This window comes from Phalaenopsis equestris, unplaced genomic scaffold (assembly GCF_001263595.1).
Source record: "Phalaenopsis equestris unplaced genomic scaffold, ASM126359v1 Scaffold000036, whole genome shotgun sequence".
NCBI classification, from domain to species: Eukaryota; Viridiplantae; Streptophyta; class Magnoliopsida; order Asparagales; family Orchidaceae; genus Phalaenopsis; species Phalaenopsis equestris.
The window spans coordinates 2,277,511-2,298,536 of NW_018164478.1; the positions used below are offsets into that span (position 1 = coordinate 2,277,511).

Sequence of the window (21,026 nt, forward strand, 5' to 3'; positions counted from 1 at the left end):
TCGAGTTGTAGCAGTCTCTTCTATTATCGGTTTTTAAGAACTTCAATGTTGCTTTGAAATTGGTTGATTATCATGTTGTTGAAGGTTTCAAATCTGCCAGTGGTTTCAAATTTTTTTTTTCATGAGAAAGGTTTAAGTGGTTTTGGTTTGTTTTTCAGGCTTTGATACACTTGTTGAGTGTGTTTAACAAGTTGACAAGTTTCACACTGATAAAATTTAATCTTTTTCTATTGTTAAACAATTGGGGATATAATTTTTCAGAATAATAAAAGTTAGAATGCCTATGGCGAAAATACCATAACATAACTTGACTCTCATGAGAAACAGACTTAGCTACAAGACTTGACTCGGATGATTGTGAATGGTGAGATGGTTCTTTTGAAGTGAAAGTTATAGTGAACAGATAAAGTCCGTGATACATGTCATTACTGCCAAACACTTTCCCCGAGTTCACCACCTGAAATTCATATAAATTAAGTTAAAATTTTGTAACACAATTCATGTCACGAGTAGGTTTGTTGATAGACAATAAATTGCAGTTAAGTTTAGAAACATAAATATCAAAATCTTGAATAAGATCCTTAGTGAGTTTCACACTTCATCTTTCTTTCACGAATGGGAGGGAGCCATCTACGGTTCTAACTACAATCTAGTGTTTGCAAGAATGGAAATATTAGAAAACAACGATATCACCTATCATGTGATCAAATGCTTCAGAGTCCAATATACATGACTTATTGTTTTTGTTGAGAGCAACAAGAGCAGATGGAAGACTAATTTGGTGTGCTAGAAGGGTGGTAGACTGTCAATTTTTTTTTTTCCATAAGTCTTTGAAGAGTTTTAAGTTCTTCCTTGTTGAAATAACTATGTACATGAGGTTTGTTTTTTTTTTTGATTTTGTGTTTGCTTGATTTTCCATATAACCTGATTTTGTTTGGCTTTCTATGTACGTTCTTTTTATAAATTTCCCAACACTTCTTTAGATGATCAAGCTTCTTGCAATTTTCACACCACAGTTTGTTCTCCTTTGATTTGCTGTCCTGAGATGATTTGCGGGTGTATAAAGCTGAGTTGTTAACATTTGATGTGGTGGGATTACTTGTTATCATGAGTTTTTTTCTGCTCTCTTCCTTTTTACTTCAACAAAGGTTTGATTAATTGAGGAAAGTTGTTTCGTTCTCATGATTCTTCCTCTGACTTCATCTTGTTCCTTGTTTAGTCCTAGAAGAAACTTGATAGTTCTCTTTTGTTCAATAATTGTTTTGTGAGCACCTTCATGTGTATGTTTCTTATGCCGCTGATATTCATGAACACAAATTGAGACTATTGGAGGAAAGTGTTGCCATGTAATTTGTGATTGATGTGTAAGAAGAAATTTTAGATGTTGTAGACCAAACATCTTAAGTTCAGGCTTAGAAGTAACTTCCGAAGAAGAGGAATTTTTCATGCAGTTTTTTTTTGTCATTATGAAGCATGATGAAACCGAGTGATTAACTCGCAGAGTGACTTGTTGGGATTTCAACCGACGGAGTAACACTTCCAAGGGATGGATCAGTTAGGATTTCTGCAAATCCAGTGATGAAGTCGCAGAGGAGTCGCGGTTGCAGGGAAGGAATCGTGCCAACTATGCGAAGTAGTCCTGGAGGTGTTGTGCTGAGTGAAGATGTTGTGAAGGAGTTGGGCCTGTAGCGAAGGAATCATGTCACCCAGTTGGGATTTCCAAGTGAGAGGACTCATGCCTGCGGCGAAGGAAATGTGCTGCTGGGTACTTCTCTTGATTTGCGTCGAAATAAAATTACAACTTAAGTTGCATGACTTTGATTTGGTTGAAATTTGTCATGAATTCTCATTTTTTCTAATAAAATTATATAGTGGTATCGATTTTATTATTATTATTATTTGTTGGTTTTAACGGCACATGATAACATCTAGGATAATATAATATTACATTGTCATGAATTCTCATTTTTTCTAATAAACTTATGTAGTGGTATCAAAAAATTTTTTAATTATTATTTGTTGGTTTTAACGACATATGATAACATCTAGGATAATATAATATTACAAGGTTGATTGATTTATACTATTTTTAAATGGCTATGTAAAATTAAACTTAATCCATAATGTCAGGATCATCTATTTTCATCTAAATATCAGATTGAATCAACATCCAACTTTTGGATGCATAAATTTTCATAAAGAAAAACATTTCTCGTACAACTTTTAAATTGACTTCAGACTTCATCAGTATTTAGGTTCGAGAAACTCAACAAGGCTTTTTATTATTCGCAAGGTAAAGCAGCATGGAGAATTTAGCAATAGTTAAAGTCAAACCGGAAGAGCTCACTAAAATAAATAAGCCATAGAAGAAGGCGAAGGCATAGAATGATCAAGATCAGCCTGAGCTCAACACTGCTATGTCAATATATTTTTATATACTATTTTTTCTTACTAACACAGGTGAACTTGATGCTATGCAGAAGTTGTATATGCTAAATATTTATTTAGTGAGAGCTAGCGATAAGAAGAGCGGGCTTTTCTCTACAAAAATAACATCTAGGCGTCAACTTGGCTATCCAAAGATAAGAAAATTCTGCAATGGATCTACAAAATCAAGGAGCAAAATGATGATAAGAGGTACAAGGTGAGGCTGGTGCTGGATGACTTTCAACATATGGAAGATTTTGATTGCCCTTAAATTGCATGGTTAGAGTTTAGCATTGTACCACAAAAGATTTATATCTTGGGTAGATCAATGTTGACCAACTTAAAAAGATGAATGATTTTAGGTATATCTTAGGTAGTTCAAATAATTTGATATGCACCCTGGAACTTAAGAAAATTCTTAGGATTCAAATATATTAAAGTAAAACTATAGGCATTTGGAACCTATCTCAATCTGTATTAAGTGTTAGACAGATTCAATATGGTAAAAGCAATGTTGAGCACATCCATTGCAATCACTTGAAGCTATCAAAATAATATTCATCAAAGATGATGAAGACAGAGTATGGTTAAAATCTTATATTTCTCAGCAATTGATTCTTTAACTTGGACGATTGTTTGCACAAGTAGACATTGCATGTGGGAGTTGTCAGTCGGAACATGTCATTTTCTGGAAAGGAATATTGAGAAGTTGTAATTTGGATCTAATGAAACTTGAAAGATAGTATTGACCGCTCATTCAAGTGTAAATAAGCTAGCTTGAAATTGTAGAAGAGTAGGTTTGGATAAAAGGAGAGGTGCTATTGGTTACGTCTACATTTAGAGTAGCACTACCATTAGTTGTCTTTTATACAAAAGCTGGATACATTATAAACAATAATAAAAATGTATGTACTATGTAGCAATTATTGGAGTCAACAAGGTGATGGTTTTACTTGGAAGTTTTATGGAGAAACTTGGCATAACACAGTAGTATGTAATGATTTTTTATCATATTCAAAATGTAATTCACTTTACAAAGACGGTTGCCTTTCCACTCTAAGAATCATATGCAATTAAAGCATGAACACATATACAACCTACTTGCAGGTGGTGCCTTTTAACAAATTGAGGTTAAGGAGGCAAAAAATTGATCATGTTTGCTCATTAAAATTGTGAGTTTTTATGAAGTTTTTGTATATGATGTAGAGGTATTGGAGTTATTTCACATTTTCACGTTTAGTTTGGTACTCCGTACTTTTATCTCTAAATGGGACATTATTAAAATTTACTCATTAAATCTCAATAAGATATCATTGAGATTTGAGATCTCTTATCTTATGAAAATATTGGATTAGGATTCGTAAAGTTCGTGTTCTGTAAGATTTTTTATTGACTGTAGATCCTATATAATCTTTTGGGATCTTGATTCGTAAAGTTCGTGTTCTGTAAGATTTTTTATTGACTGTAGATCCTATATAATCTTTTTGGATCTCGTAATTAATTTCATGTTTTATTAACCCTTCAAATAGAGGTTTTGAATGAGGGTTTTAATATCCTGCAATAGCAATCATGTACAGAGAATAGAGAATAGAGAATCGAGAGAGAGAGTAGTTCTAGGTGCTTGTAGGGGAGACCTTGAACTTTATAAAAGAAGGGAGGTCGTATTGTTGTTTTTGGTCATAAGCATGGACAAGCTCCCATTCGGAAGAGGGCAACATTATTAATAACATCTACATCTAACCTTCATCTTTATAGCTACTTGTCATGGACTAACTTATCTCAAGTCACCCGTGCAGTTTTTGCACTCTTTCTTGTTACTAAATCAGTTTAATCCTCACAACACTAGGACTTGATAGCACACAACACCGTTGGGAGAAGAATAGTGAAAAATATTGGAGAAAGAAACACTTCACTAAGAAAGAGTGAATACAACACCTGAATGCTTGGAACCTTGGATGAATCCAAATGAGGGGGAGGGACTCCTATTTATAGGTACATCCAAACCATATGGTTTGGATGTAGCCGGATCTCGTTGCTCCCGAAGACCTTGTTGAGATGATTCCACATTAGTGGCATGGGACTCCATTATGTGCTCTCCAACACTTGTCATACCTTCAAACCTATCTCTGATACCAATTGTCACAGACTAACTTATCCTAAGTCGCATGTGTGGCTTTAACGCTCGTTAACACTAAATCAACTTAACTCTAACAATGTTAGGACTGATAGCACACAACACCCTTGGAAGAAGAATAGGGAGTAGTATTGGAGAAGAAAAAACTTCACTAAGAAAGAGTGATTATAATACTTGAATGCTTGAAACCCTGATTGGATCCAAATGAGGTGGAGGGACTCCTATTTATAGTCCCCTCTAGGCCTAAGAGAATATTCTAGAATAGCATAGTTTCTAGATAGTTCTTCACCATTCTTTTATATATATACATAGCCACAGATCATTCTTTGTTATGCTTGAGTCCTCCATTTATATTTTCCTTCTAACATTCTCAAGAATGTGGTGGAGTCTTCTAGAGTTACTTGGGTTGCTCTCCTCTATCTGGCCTTTTTTAGAATCTTTCATCACATGGTTGTCCTATCAATTTTTTTGGAGATGACAAAGTGTGACACTCTCTTCCACTTAAACTCGCAATGCTGTATGCCCTCATTGCGCCATTTTCTTGATACTGCTGGTTCTTTTCTTTGAATTGCCATAGTGCGTCTTCATGCTCCCGGCTAGCTTCGCTATCAGGCAATCCTCACCACTTGATGAGATAATCCTTGTAGTTTGGCATCCCTCATCGTCTGATCACCTTGTTTGCCAGTATTTCTTCAACTTCTTTATCAAATGAGGTAATCACGGTTGTAGACGCTCGCTTTGAAATCAGTCTTAAAGGGTCTTCCATGTCTTCATGATAGAGCTTCAACATGCTTACATGAAAGATTGGATGTATTTTTAGTTTTGGTGGAAGATTTAGTTTGCAGGAGACCTTTTCCACTTGCTCCATTACCTCGAAAGGCCCTTCATATCTTCGAATCAACCTTTTATGTACTTTTCAAAATATTTTGAATTGTTGGGGTAGAAGATTTACAAGAACTAGATCACCTTCTTTAAACTTGATATGCTTCCGCTTTTTATTTGCCCATTTTTTTCATCCTCCTTGCGGCTTTGCGTAATGTTACTCAAGCTAGCTCCATTTGCTCACTCCAAAACTTGGCAAACTTGAAGGCTGCTTGACTTTTTTCTTCATAGTTGGTTTTAAGGGAGAGGAGAGTCATGGGTTGTTGACCCATGATTATCTCGAAAGAACTGTTGTTGGTGACTTCACTTGTTTGTAAATTGAAGGAGAATTGCACCACATGTAGCAATTTTGCCCAATTTTGTTGATTTGCACTCACATAGTGATGCAAATATAGCTCTAAGAGGGCATTGACTCTCTCTGCTTGTCCATCATTTTGAAGATGAAAGCTTGTAGAAAAGTTTAGATCGGGCCCCAACATTTTGAATAGTTTGGTCCAAAATTTTCAAGAGAAGCGAGGATCTCGATCGCTGGTAATGCTTTGCGGTATTCCCTATGACTTTACCATGTTGCAGTGAAAGAGCCTTGCATCGACAGTACTGTATGTGGGAGTAGCAATGAATTTTGCATGCTTGTTAAACCTATCCACTACGAACAGGATGCTTCCAAATCCATCTGACTTTGGAAAGCTGGAGATGAAGTCCCTAGAGATGCTCTCCCATGGTCTCCGAGGGATAGGTAGTGGTTCCAACAACGCCCTTGGTTGTTGAAGGACAACATTGTCTTGTTGGCAAAGAAGACATGACAAGTACGAACATATTCTTCTACCCCATCCTTCATCCTTGGTCAATAATAATTTGCTTTTAGAAGTGTTAGGGTTCGTTTCTTATCTGGATGTCTCGACCATAAAGAGTCATGACATTCTTTGATTAGCTCCTTTCTTAAGTTGCCCCACCTTGGTACGTAGATGCATCAGCCTTTAGTATAGATGATATCTTCATCTATCTAGAACTTTTTGGTTTTTCCTTCCTTTACTAGAGCGATAACACTTTGGGCTTGTGGATCAAAGTTCATGACATTCTTTGATTAGCTCCTTTCTTAAGTTGCCCCACCTTGGTACATAGATGCATCAGCCTTTAGTATAGATGATATCTTCATCTATCCAGAACTTTTTGGTTTTTCCTTCCTTCACTAGAGCGATAACACTTTGGGCTTGTGGATCAAAGTTCAACCCTACTTTGATTCTGCTTATGAGGGAGCTGGAGACTTGTAAAATGCTTGCAAATTCTGCTTTTAGGCTTAGTGTGTCTGCTACTACATTGGTTTTGCTTGGTTTATACTCTAAGATGTAATTTATATTTCGCTAAGAAATTCTGTCATCTTGCTTGCTTAAGACTTAGCTTCTTCTGGGTCTGAAAGTAGCTGGTGATGATATTATCTATCATGACCCCAAATTTGGAGTCGATTAGGTAATGTCTTCATACTCAGGCAATATATGATGGTCGTCATCTCTTTTTCCTTAACTGTCTCATTAAATTTCCAACTTTCATAAACAATTGGATGTCCGTCTTGCATGAGTACTCCACCTATAGCTATGTCAGAAGCATCATTGTGCGCTTCATATACCTTAGTATGATCAGGAAGGCTAAATACGGGCTCTTCTCTGATTGCCTTCTCGAGGTCTTCAAATACTTCATGCACCTGTTATTCCATTCCCATGACTTATTCTTCTTGAGTAGTTTTGTCAACGGAGCAGCTCTTGCAGAATAGCTTTTAATGAATCGTCGATAGTAGTTTACAAACCCCAGAAATGATCTTCGCTCATCTACCTTGGTAGGATGCTCCCAATCTTGGATGACATTGATCTTGCTTTCTTCAATCATAAGCTTTCCATCAATTATTTTATGCCCTAAGAATATCACTTGTTTGGCAAAGGAGCATTTTTCTTTTTTGATGCATAGTTTATTTTCTCTAAGTACTTTGAATGCCTCTCGGAGGTGTCTCGGGTGATCTTAGAGTGTGTTGCTATACACCACTATGTTATCCAAGTAGACAGCAATAAACTAATCCAAGTATGGTTGAAATAGTTTGTTCATCAAGGTGCAAAATGTAGCAAAAGCGTTGGTTAGGCTAAAAAGCACAACAAATGGTCTTCGGTTCATCTCCCTCTACTATCCTCACTTGATAGTAGCTTAACCAGAGATCAAATTTTGAGAAGTATCTTGCACTCGCCAGTTAATCAAAGAGATCGACGATAAGAGGAATTGAGTATTTGTTCTTCACGGTAATTTTATTTAATGCCCTGTAGTCTATGTGCGCAGGGAATCATCTTTCTTCTTCTGAAATAGAATTGGAGCACCATATGGGGCTTTAGATGGTGAGATGAGTTCTGCCTACAACAACTCCTTCAATTGTTTACGCAGCTCTACAAGCTCTGGAGGTGCCATGCGGTAAGCTCCCATTGCTGGTGGCTTAGTCATTGGCTCCAACTCGATCTGGTGATTGATTTCCCTTCTTGGTGGTAGTTTTTTTTGGCAATTATGGTGGTGAAACATCTTTAAACTCTTGAAGTACTGCCACCATTTCTCTTGACATGTCTTCTTGGGGCTTCAATTCTTCATCGGGGTCATGAAGAATAGCCAAATAACTCTGTTCCCGTCGGATGCCCTTCTTGAATTGAAGTGTCGATAGAATTTTTACTTCTTGCCTCCTAGTCCTTGATGTTAGTACTAAGCACGCTTGATTGCCCTCCATGATGCATATGCTATTGGTAAATGATATTAGAAATGCTTTCCATTGGTCCAAGAATTCTAGACCAAGGATTACCTTGAATTCATTCATAGGAATGATGGAGAAATTCAGCATACCTAACCAATCTTCGACGTAGGTCTTCACTCCTCCGGCCATTACATGAATTGGCCTAGTCGCTGAGTTGACTGGTTTGATGGAGCCCCCTCTTCTGGTTACCTGCAGACCCATCCTTTTTGCTTCTTCAATAAAGTTGAAGTTGTGAGAAGCTCTCGCATCTATCATTGTTTTAGTAGGTGTCCCACCTATAATCACTTCCACAAAGAGAAGTCATTTTTCCAGGGTTTTTGGAGAGGAGTGCACTGCTTTGAGCAGTTGCATTGTTCCCACTTGTGCTGCCGTATTGGTTCCTTCTTCCTCTTGATGGCTTGTAAGAAGAGAGTTCAAAGCATTCTTCTGAGGGCAATCCCTTGCCTAATGAAGTCCTCCACAAAGAATGCAGTTGTTGTGTGGTTTACTTTTGTTGTTGTTCTTGGACTTTATTTTGTCTTTTACCTTGGATGGGGTTGATTGGCGATGTATCTCTTCCTTCTCTTGATTGATGTCTCCCCCACTTTTAACATAGTTGCTCTTCTTTTCCCTTGGCTTTGTAGACTCTTTTGTATCGTCAACCAAGCTTTCCGCGACAGCGATGACATTGGCAAAATCTTACGCTCCACACCTCCTAAGTTCAGCCTTCGTTCACTGTTGGTATCCATCCACGAAGTTGAATAGAGCATCCTTGTCAGACATGTCAGAAATTTCAAGAACTAGGTTAGTGAACTCTTTAATATATTCCCGAATCCATCCTGTTTGCTTGAGGTTTCACAATCGGGCTCTAGCTTCATCCTCTACGTTCTCGGGATAGAACTGCTTGTTTAGCTCCCTTTTGAAGTTATCAAAGGCGGATATGGTGAACACACTTTTCTCGGTGTCTCCACGTCTTCTTATCCACCACAACATAGCGATATCTGAGAGATAAAGAGATGCAAATTATATTATTGTCTCTTCATCCGTAGTCTCCATCGCTCCGAAGTATTGGTCGAGTCCCATAGGAAGTTGTCTTCTTTCTTTGCGTTGTGAGCTCCCCTAAAACTCGTATGTTTTGGTACATCGATGTGTTTGGCCTCACAAGTATGATTGTTGGTGGATGTTGCTAGTGCCTTCTTGCATTGCAATATTTATCTACGCATCTCTTCCAAGCTAGCACGTACGCCACTCGTCTCGTCTTCATGGGCACTTCGTACCTCCCGGAGCTCCCCAATCAAGTCCTTTCACATTTTAGTCATTTGGTCCCTTAAAGACTCCTCTAGTTGGAGCATCATACCTCCGATCGTCGAATGGATTGTGATATCTTCCTCCTTGAGTCTATCAACCTTCTGGCCAAGATACTCTATCCGGGCCTCCATGCCTTTCACCACTGCCTCCAACCGACCAAGGCGCGAACTCCTTGAACCTCCCATGTGGTTTGGATGTAGCCGGATCTCGTTGCTCCTGAATACCTTGTTGAGATGATTCCACATTAGTGGCATGGGACTCCATTATGTGCTCTCCAACACTTGTCATACCTTCAAACCTATCTCTGATACCAATTGTCACAGACTAACTTATCCTAAGTCGCATGTGTGGCTTTAACGCTCGTTAACACTAAATCAACTTAACTCTAACAATGTTAGGACTGATAGCACACAACACCCTTGGAAGAAGAATAGGGAGTAGTATTGGAGAAAGAAAGAACTTCACTAAGAAAGAGTGATTATAATACTTGAATGCTTGAAACCTTGATTGGATCCAAATGAGGTGGAGGGACTCCTATTTATAGTCCCCTTCAGGCCTAAGAGAATATTCTAGAATAGTATAGTTTCTAGATAGTTCTACACCATTCTTTTATATATATGTACATAGCCCTAGATCCTTCTAAATTATTCTCTGAGTCCTTTTTCCTTCTAATATTCTCTAGAATGTGGTAGTCTTTTAGAGTTACTTGAGTTGCTCTCCTTCATCTGACCTTTTTTAGAATCTTTCATCCCATGGTTTTCTTGACAATTTCTTTGGAGATGATAGAGAGTGACATACTGGTCACCCTCTTTCACATTTATTTAGCATAAAAAGGCGGTATATTTGTCAATATCTTAAATTTATTATGAAGTGTAATTTCCTTATATCCTCTTTTTGAAATTGACTGGATTTTTTTATCTGTGCGTTTGTAGATGTATAGATCTCATCAAATTACATAAATTTATTTTTTTTTGGATTTTATTGTCATTGTGAATTTTTTTTTTTCAGTTGTTTTGTTTTGCTAATTTTATACTACTAGATCTACCCAAATAGGCTTCATGCAGGGTAAATTTTTAGAAACATAAAAGAGTGTTCGGCCTAAGAAGGCTTAAGCAAAATTTGAACAAAGGGATGTTTCCCAAAGTTGAATTACTAACCAAACAAAAACCAATAAATGATCAAAGCGGGGCATTAGAAACCATCCTTGCACCTAATTCAAATTATTCTAATCGTTTTATGAGATTAAATTTATCAGGAAAACATTTACAACAATTACAATTTAAAATACACGCCTACAATCAGTTGCTTGGTTGCATTAGCTTTTGGAAATAGAATATTTTTGAGATGAAGACAGGTTATTTTTGTAATGAATTTTTTAATAGGGTTTCTGGGATTTGGCTTCTACAACTTTCACGAATATAAAATCCTGGCTTTTTACTTATGTCAGTTGCTCTTGTGCAGGAGGAGCGCATTTCTATTATCAAACAAATGCAGATTTCGGATGCATTGAAGCTAGAAAATAAGAAGTTGCATGAACAGTGAGTAGAACGAAACATTCTGTTATCGCATGTGCCTTTTACACATTTTTATGCATTTTTTGTTTTGTTGAATTTTTTAGTAGTAACATTCTCTATCTCTAGCCTTGCAAAGATATGACTTTTTTTAGAGTCCCCCAAAAAAAAATAGAGCTGAAATTTGTGCAAGGGATTTACATTATCACAATATCCTTACTTGTATTTGATCAAGTTGGATCTTAAAATCATTACATTTATTTTGGTATTAGTATAATATAAGTTTTGATTTATTAGTTATTTTTAACGTTCATCTCAAGGTTAAATCCATTAACTTAGAGAATCATCATGACCAAATTTCTTTTATAAAAAATTTTTCAAGAAATAATTATGCATTAAGATTTTAAAAGTTTGGATGAGAATTTGTTGTTGCTATTTTTTTTAGGCGCTCCGAGTATGAAGAGACAGAGAAAGAACTTTTGCTCAAGGTATGCATTTTTAACCTCTTTAAACTCATCCACCATTCGCAAATGTACACTGGGATTTAATTATTTGCATCCCCTACTAATCAAAGATTACCTCTAAACTGTTTTCGCAGTTTCAGCAGCTCCCTAAACTATTATTTGATGCGTAAAAGCGCTTGAGCTTGAACAGGATCAAATGTTTTTTCGTTAGGCGCACCTAGTAAATGAGCCAACTATTTTTGTTTATTTGGCTTCTTTATTTATCAAGCTAGATACAACAAAGCTATTTAAAATTTTATAGAATATAAATGTCCTTTTACATACACACACATATACATATTTATATAGAACAAGCTTAATTAAAAAGATTTATCCACTCTTCTAATTGAGTTTGTTCGTTCGTTACTTTTTTAGTGAAAGCCTTATCTAATATTAAGTCTTAATCAAATTTTTTAATGAGGTTGTTCACGAGCTTAAAGAAATATGCAATAATGCATGCATGCATGTATGCATGTATGTTAGAGGTGTTCACATAACTCCGCCATTTACAAAGCCATTGTTAATTGGAAATGAACTATCAAGTTTCTTCTAGTACTTAACAATAAACTAGATTAAGTCAGAAGAAAAATAATGGGAATCAAACTTCCTCCTTCAATTCGTGAAGCATTTGCTGAAGTTCGAAGTGAGGAGAGCAGGAAGAAATTCATGATAGCATATAATTCCACTACATCAATTGTAACTCGACTTATACACTCACAAATAATCTCTGGACAACAAATCAAATAGGAATTGACCGTGATGTGAATTGCAAGAAGTTTGGTCATCTAAAGGAGAAGGGGAAATTTTATGGAAAGCCTGCAGATTGGAAAGACAAACGCAACGTCAAAGAAAGATAAGTTGCATGAACATAATCCATTTAATAAGGAACAACTTGAAGCTCTCAAAAGGCTTTTGGGATAATATTCTGTGCCTTCTGCCAGCCTTCTAGCATATCAAGGTAGTTTTCCATTTGCTCTTGTTACTCTCAACATGAAGAATCAACCTTAGGAAATTCATGAGCATTTGATCACATGACATGTGATATTACTATTTTCCACTCCTTCCATTCTTGCAATCACTATACTGCAATTAGGACTGCAGATGACATTATTCTTCAATATGTTCTTTATGTTTCTAAACTTAACAACAATTTACTATCTATCAAGAAACTTACTCATGACATGAATTGGGTATAAAATTCTACCCTATTTTATGTGAATTTCAAGTGATGTACTCAGGAAAGGTGATAGACAGTGCTGACACGTATCATGGACTTTATCTGCTCACTAGGTCTCTCATTTCAAATGAACCTTCTTATCATTAACAATTATTTGAGTCAATTCTTGTATCTGAGTTTATTTCTCTTGAGAGTCAAGTTATGTTATGAGATTTTCGTATTGGGCATCCTAACTTCTATTAGACTAAAAAACTATATCTCTATTTGTTTATTAATAAAAACTTAGTTCTTATTAGCATAAAACGTGCCAACTTGTTAAATATACTTGACAAGTGTACCCAAATTTGAAATGCAAACCAACACATCTCTTTTCCATGGTTATTGCTAAACATATTTGACAAATTTACCCAATTTGAAATATAAACCAACACATCTCTTTTCCATGGTTTATAGTGATACCTGGGGGCCCTTAAAAATAAAAATATACAAATGGAGTTAGGTGGATTGTTATTTTCATTGATGATCACACCAGTACTACTTGGATCTTTCTCATGACAGAAAAATCTGAAATTGTCAGCATATTTGAAACATTCCACAACTTGATTCTCACCCAATTTTAGGGCTAAGTGCAACTACTTAAAACTGATAATGCAAAAGACTACTACAATTCTACTCTCTACCCTTCTCTATCCAAAAATAACATCATTTATTTAAGTTCTTGTGTTGACACACCCTAATAAAATAGCGTGGCTAAGAAGAAGAACAAACATCTCCTCGAAATGGCCTGTTCAATTCAATTCTCTAACAACATACCCAAACACTTCTGAGGGGATGCAATTTTCACATCCACTTAACTTATCAATAAGATACCTAACAAAGTGCTAAACTTTAACAAATCTCTCAACACCCTCATAAAATTCTACCCCGACATTCAGTCATTGACTTCTACCCTAACACTAAAAATGTTGGGTTGCATCACTTTTATTCATCTACATCAACTGCATTAGATCGTACTTGATCTCTGGTCAATTAAAATGCATCTTTGTGAGTTATTCTTCAAACAAAAAAGAGTATAAATACTACTCTCTAGAATTACAAAATTTTTACAATTCCATGAATGTCACATTCTTTGAAAGTTAACCATATTATCCCAAATCTACTATTTAGGGGGAGAGTTTTGATGTGAATATCAGATTTGGGTACCACTCATGAACTTCAAGCTCCCCTTCCTGGTATCCTTGATGAACCCTCTCGTGTTCATTATCTCTAATCGGCTTGAAAATAAACATACTACTCCACTAAATCCTCCCACAACTCTCACCAAGCACCAAGAACTTCGTGCAACAACAACAACAACAACAAAGCTTTAATCCCACTACGTGGGGTTCGACTACATGAATCTTTTTTCTCCATTACGTCCTATTTAGTGTCATATTTTCATTTAGTTCTAATAAATTAAGATTTTCATTTAGTTCTATTTCATTTAGTTCTAATAAATTAAGATGATTTTTTATACAATAAGCCCAAGTCTTTTTAGGTCTACTTTTGCCGTTCTTAACATCTACTCTCCTAATCGGATCATCATATGGTCGACATTTAATGTGATCAAACCATCTAAGATGACTCTCTCTAAATTTGTTCGTCACTGGAGCTACACCAACCCTATCACTGATATATTCATTTCTCATTTTGTCTCTAACTGTAAAGCCACTTGTCCACCTAATCATTCTCAACTCTACGTGTACACCAAAAGAAAGAAAAAAAGAAAAATTAGTGAACATGTTTGGGATAATATACAAAATGAATCATGTTACCCCCAAATCTACCATTCAAAAAGAGTGTTGGAGAGAATGTCATATTTGGGGTACCATTCATGAACATCAAGCTTACCACGCTAATATCCTTGATGAACCTACCCACTCTTATCCCAATTATCACAAATCAACTTGAAAATGAACCTACTACACTAAATTCTCCCATAACTCCTAGCAAGGTCGAAGAAATTTGTGTACACCGAAAAGAAAGAAACTTAGTGAGCATGTATGGAACAATATACAAAATCAGGAATGCAAATCATTGAAATCAACTCCACACATCCTAAGTACTCGCACAAAGGTTGGGTCAACATCATGGGCACGAAGAGGGAGGAGCAATAAAATGCACAGAACACCTGATAAAAAAAATGTGTCCTATAAAAAATTATCCACTTACAAATCTTTTGTTCAGAGCTTGGATAATGTGCACAACCCAATTTCAATCCAAGAAGCCTTATCTATTTTCGATTGAAAAATGTTGTGGACGAAGAGATTTTTGCCTTTGAAAAGAAAGATCCCTGAATCATAAGAACTATGCCATTTGAGAAAAGAATTGCAGGGTCTAAATGGGTATACACTGTTAAATACAAAGCAAATGAGTATAGAAAGACTTGAGGTTAGACTTGTAACCAAAAAAAAAAGTTCACTCAGTCATGCGAAATCGACTACCATGAGACATTTGCACCAGTGGCGAAACTCAACACAGTAGGAGTATTGTTGTCATTGGCTATCAACTAAGGTTGGTTGTTGACTCGACCCGTAATTACACATTAATTTAACTTCCGAAAGATGACAAAAAATTTGAACTAATTTATATTTAGCGGCTAGTGTGCTAAATCGAAATGTTTTAAAATATAGAAAATAGTTTATACACTACGCAAGTATACATACCATTTCAAGTAATATAGAAATTTCTTTTAAGACCTCAGTATCGTTTCCTCAGAGAAGCGAGGTAAGAAATCCCTTAGTCTAATTATAGTTTACTACTATCAGGTCTTAGTTTGGAATGTCGATTAAAACACTTTTTTGTAACAACTACTCGTAAATGAAAATGTTAAATCTAAAGATAACTTATCTGGATAAATTAATTTGGAGAATTTTGAGATAAAGTCTACCCTTCTTGTGCAATTACCTAGATAATGTGAAGGAATAAAATATTTATAATTTAATGCAGTCAGTGAAAAATGTGAGCATACATATTCTTTACCCCTTCCTGGTGCTAGCAAAGAACATTGGCTAACTTAAGGTCGATTCTTTAACATCTCGATTCCACATTAGAATTATCTAGCCTCTCACCTCTAGATGCCTTATGCCTATGCCACTATATTGATCGAATCTCAGCGTCAGGGCACTAAACTTTAAGCCAAATTGATAAGAATCTAGTTTGTCACTCTAGAACTAATCAATTCTACGCCCACTGAAACTTACCTCCCTATTTATTTGCACTCCCTCTTAGGTGATCGCCATGGCTTTGCCCAGAATGAAGTGTGGTATTCACTAGTTGAGTGAAATCATAGCCCTCCCGAGTCATTATGTTTCTAAACGGATTTTAACCTCACAAGTGATCAGTTTGCGAAGTCAATTAAGAGCCAGTGAAAATACCATCACATTAATAAAATAAGAGAATATCTGAGCAAATCTAAATTCTTGAACATGCATTTATTTCATTGCAAATAATAATTAAAATGAAGAGAATGGCAGAAGCACTAAAAGAATTGGCAGAATTAAGTAATAAATTATGTGTCAACAAGGAATAAATGTCTGCCTACCTTCTTTCGAATGTATAGGTATGTTTACTATTCTATTAGTTTTATGCAACTATCTATCATTTAGAAACATCTAATAGAAACAGATCATTAAATTATATTTCTATAAAAGTTGCATTGTCGCCTAAACTATTTTATTAGTCAACCGATCAATGTGAGTGTACTCAAGTTGCAAGATCCTCAAGTTGCAAGATCACTGCCTCAAGTTGCAAGATCACTGCTCTCCCGAGACTTAGTTTCACATGCAATAAATTTTAATATAACTTATTGTCACTTATGTTATGTCAATGAAGCAAGGGAGATAATACTCATCACATGAAAATAAAATTAATTCTATCATAAAACAAATTTTCTTACACATGTCACTACTTCATATTAAAAGAAAAAAAAAAGTAAAGAAAACTACTTATGAAACATTGATAAAACACAATATAAAATTTCGTTTAAATCAAAGAAAATTTACTAGAAAATGTTTGCAACAATTACAAGGAAACGAAGAACAAAAAACTTAGTTTTTTCTCATCTGAAAGAAAGAAAAAAAATTTCTCCAACCAAATCTCCTGTCGATCCATGCACCGCTCATACTTCCTTGCTCATATCTCTCAAAATCCTCAAAATCTCTCATCAATCTCCTCTCATCAATCTCTCCAGAAAATGAAAAAATCTACATCTCCATAAACTCACGCCAAACTCCTAAAACACTTTCTAATAACTTCTCTAGACTCCTCTAATTACTTCCCATGAGAGGCGCCAAAAATTTGATCCAACCCGCACTTACACATATTTTTAATCTCCTTAATTATGTCAGAAAATATATCTCAATTTATTTCTAGCGGCTAGTGTGAACACTTACAATGATTTATAAATTATATAGATTTTTACATTAGGGGTACTACACAAATATACGTATCGTTTCAACTAAAATAAAATTTTCTTTAAAACCTCGGTAGCAACCCCACGAGGAATGTGGTAACTGTTAAAATCAACTTACAGTAATTTTATTTAAATTGCAATCTAAAAAGATTAAAGATTTAAAATGATATGCTTACTAAAAATTACTACTAAAAGTTCTTAAAAAGAAATTAACAATTAAATGTAAAAGTTTAGCAAAATATAATGAGTTTGGTTATTATGGAAAACTTTTCCTCTTGCAAAGAGGTTTTAATCTATGTAGGATTCAAATGATTTAAGACAAAATTAAGGTATTGTGACAAATAAAAACATACCGTATTCTTTACCCCCTCCCGATCTTGTAAAGAACTTTAGCTATAACTTAAGGCCTGTTCCTTAACAGTTCAACTCCACATCAGTGTTATATGGCCTCTCACCTCTAGATGTTCGTAGTCTATGCCATCTTAATGACCGAACCTCAACGTCGGGGTACTAAACCTCAAGCCAAATTGATAAGAATCTAATCAACTTATCTCCCTATCTGTTTGCACTCCCCCTCAGGTGATTGTGATGACTCTGCCCAAATGAAGTGTGGTATCCACTAGTTTGGTGAAATCAAAGCCCTCCCAGGTCATTATGTTTCTTAACGGATTTTAACCTCACAAGTGGCAAGTTTGCAAAGTAAATGAATATTTGGTAAAGATACCATCACAATTTTTAAAAGTAAAAAAGAAATCTTTAAATCATTCTCATCCCACAACATTAAGTTTCATATACAAGAAGAAAGATAGAGAACTACTCAGAATTCATTGAGATTAAACAAAAATAAAAAATTTGCATTGAAATCAAGTCTTACAACAAAAACTCCCAAGTCTTACAACAAAAACTCAAACACAAATACAAATTACCTTATGTCTTCTCCCCAAGCAAACTTCTAGAGTTTTCTCTAAGCAATCTCCAAACTTTTTCAAACTAAATCACACTCACACTTACAAATGAACACAAAATATGTAAAACTTAATTCACTATTGCCGCCCAATTGAAGTTTTGAGGCTCCAAGAGGTCTCTATATTCGGCCAAATCTTTCTCATTAAATAGAAAATAGAAAATAATCAAGGGTTGCTTCAAACAAACCTCTAAAATTCGGTCAAATTTTATGTATCTTCTAGAAAGGTAGTTACTGGTGCTATAGCGTCAACTTTCTTCTGGCCCGTCGGTGGCGCTATGGCGCCAATGGGTGGCGAGATAGCACCACACAATAATCTCCATTTTTGCTCCATTTTTTACTTGATGTCTATGTCATGTAATTGAAACAAAAAACATGCAAAATAATTCCTTTGAAGTGTAATATCATTAAAAATGTGCATAAAATGACCATAAAATGTACACTAAAAACATATCATTTTTAGGTGGATCTGCTGTTACATTAACTAGATATTAAAAATGTTTATTAATAATGATATTAAGGAAGAGGTGCATATGGAGATACTTCTACAATTAAAGAACACAAGTAATTAGTTTATGTAAACTAAAGAAATCATTATATAGGTTGAAACAATTTCACGGAGCACGATTTCAAAAGGTTCACCCAGGCTATTCTTGCCAATTTTTTTTCGACCCCACTTTAGTAATTTTCACAAGAAGTTTAGGATGTATGACATATACAATACAACTTGAGGGGGAGTGTTCATATGCACACGGTTTCCTAAACCGTGGGTCCGCTATTATATATACCTTAATAATCTATTATTGTATTTTTATTTCTTTTCTTTGATGATTTAAATTTCCCTCTAGTTATAAGAGGGTTAGTCTAAGACATAAATTAGCTATTGGCTGAATGAAAATCAGTAAAGTTTCTCCTAAGTTCAACTATATGGTCTTAACCTGAAAGCCCCAACTATGATCTTAAAGCCTTCTTAATGCTTTGAAGCCGGCATTATGATATTTTCGCTTTCAATTATTTTATCAGGAAGCAAAGCTTAGAAGTGAGCTGCAAGAGGCTGCAGACTTGTACGCGAGGCTTTTGGCTGAAGCCAGGATGACGAGTGAGGTTAAGACTGAAAATTTTGACGGCTAACCGGAGCGGTATAGTTCATCTGAGTTTCATGACCGGCGGCAAACTTTAACCGCATCGGCGACTCTACTTTTGCAAGCTTGGGGTCGTTTAATTGTATTGGCCGTCTCTTTTGTGTATTTATTACAATTTAGCTCCAGAGGGTTTCATTCTTTGTCATATAAAGGGAAATTTTTTTCATTATAGGTTGAGGGCTTTTCACACGTATTTGTTCCCCGCAGTTTTTTGATGATACTGTACATTATATTTTGTTGTTAATAGAATGTGATCATTCTTTTGCAATTTGTGGGTAAGTTTTTTGAACCTCATACTTGAGAGTCGAATGAATCAGCATTTCTTTATCAATTAAACTAAATTTTGCAATTTCTTTTCCAGTTTTTGGATAAATGTTTTTTAAAGATTTTAAGATTAAATTATGAAATTTCTTGGGAAATTCACGTTGAAAAACATAAATTCATTATAAACATGGAAGAAATTTTATTCAATTACTTTTCGCGTTTGTAGCTTCTGTGACGGACAAAATTAGAGAAAGTCATCTTAGATGGTTTGATCACATTAAGCGTCGATCATCTGATGATCCGATTATGAGAGAAGATGTTTTAGATTCGATTTGTGTTAAGAAAGATAGAGGTAGACCTAGGAAGGCTTATTGTATTAAAAATGATCTTAATTTATTAGAACTAAATGAAAATATGACACTAAATGACACACTAAATAGGATACAATGGAGAAAAAGGATTCATGTAGCCGACCCCACATAGTGGGATTAAGGCTTTGTTGTTGTTGTTACTTTTCGCGTTTGTAGAATTTGATCATTAATGTTGGCAGAGTATGAAGACCATGTAATAATTACCTAAACGTACTATTGGTCTTAAACTGTTTATAAAGGATAAAAATAGAGCCGAATAGAGCTCTTTTTCACGTTATCCATGTTGTGTTCTGTTTGATCCCCTAAAAATGAGAGAATATTGTGTGGATAATGCACGTAATATTTCTTCCTAACAACGAGATTTTGTAGTTGTTGCCATTGTGAGAAGCAACAACCTGATAACAGAACTTGCTGTATTCATTATATGGGGAAGAAAGCATCACCCCTTAGATGACAGGCTTTCTGACAAGTAAAGAGAATACATGATTTGTGGGCTGACCGTAGTACCTGCTATAATTGGCAAACACGCCCTTGTGTGCCTTCTGGCAGAGTATAAATTACATTTAGATATATGACATGTGCCAGTTTTCTTAAAATTAAATGCGTTGAGTCAGATACCTTCGACTTTGGCTTAGAAACATAAGAAGGTTTGCAATGTGATGGAATGTGTAGCACATTAATTAAAAATAAAGTGAAAAATTCAAATACATCAAATTTGAGTGTTCCAACTTCCCCAAGTGTGAATATGAGCTTTCCCCTAAACAGCTTATATAGTTAGTGGTTAACCAAGTAAAGCTTGTCATGTTTTGCCTCTTTTAGCATGACAAGAAAGTCTCTCTCTCTCTCTCTCTCTCTCTCTCTCTTGAATCATCCAGTCGCAGCCAAAAAAATTTTTCAATGAGGACACAAATTTGTAATTCTAAAAATAGCCTCAATATTTTTTATGCAAACTTGAGATTGGTATTGATAATTTTTTTTTAAATATTAAATTGATAAAAAAAAAATATGAAAAATTACTACTACTTTAAGCAGTTGTATAATAACTTTATTATCTATATTATTATCATTTTATTAAATATTATAATATGAAATGTCTATAACATTTTTTAGACATAATATAGTACTTATGAATTTC

General features: G+C 35.2%; 1 protein-coding gene across 4 annotated transcripts in view; it reads left to right on the forward strand.

Moving 5' to 3' along the window:
- LOC110018755 (protein MICRORCHIDIA 6-like) overlaps positions 1–19,292 on the forward strand; it is a 78,076-nt gene extending 58,784 nt beyond the window's left edge. For 3 of the 4 annotated variants that reach the window (XM_020716173.1, XM_020716171.1, XM_020716174.1), the window contains 3 exons: positions 10,968–11,044; positions 11,463–11,505; positions 19,138–19,292. In XM_020716173.1, coding sequence (XP_020571832.1) covers positions 10,968–11,044; positions 11,463–11,505; positions 19,138–19,245 — 228 coding nt within the window. In that variant the 3' untranslated portion in view covers positions 19,246–19,292. Of the gene's footprint in view, positions 1–1,501; positions 1,752–10,967; positions 11,045–11,462; positions 11,506–19,137 lie in introns of those variants that run through there. The other variant, XM_020716175.1, reaches the window with a different exon arrangement.
- Positions 19,293–21,026: the final 1,734 nt, after the last annotated feature.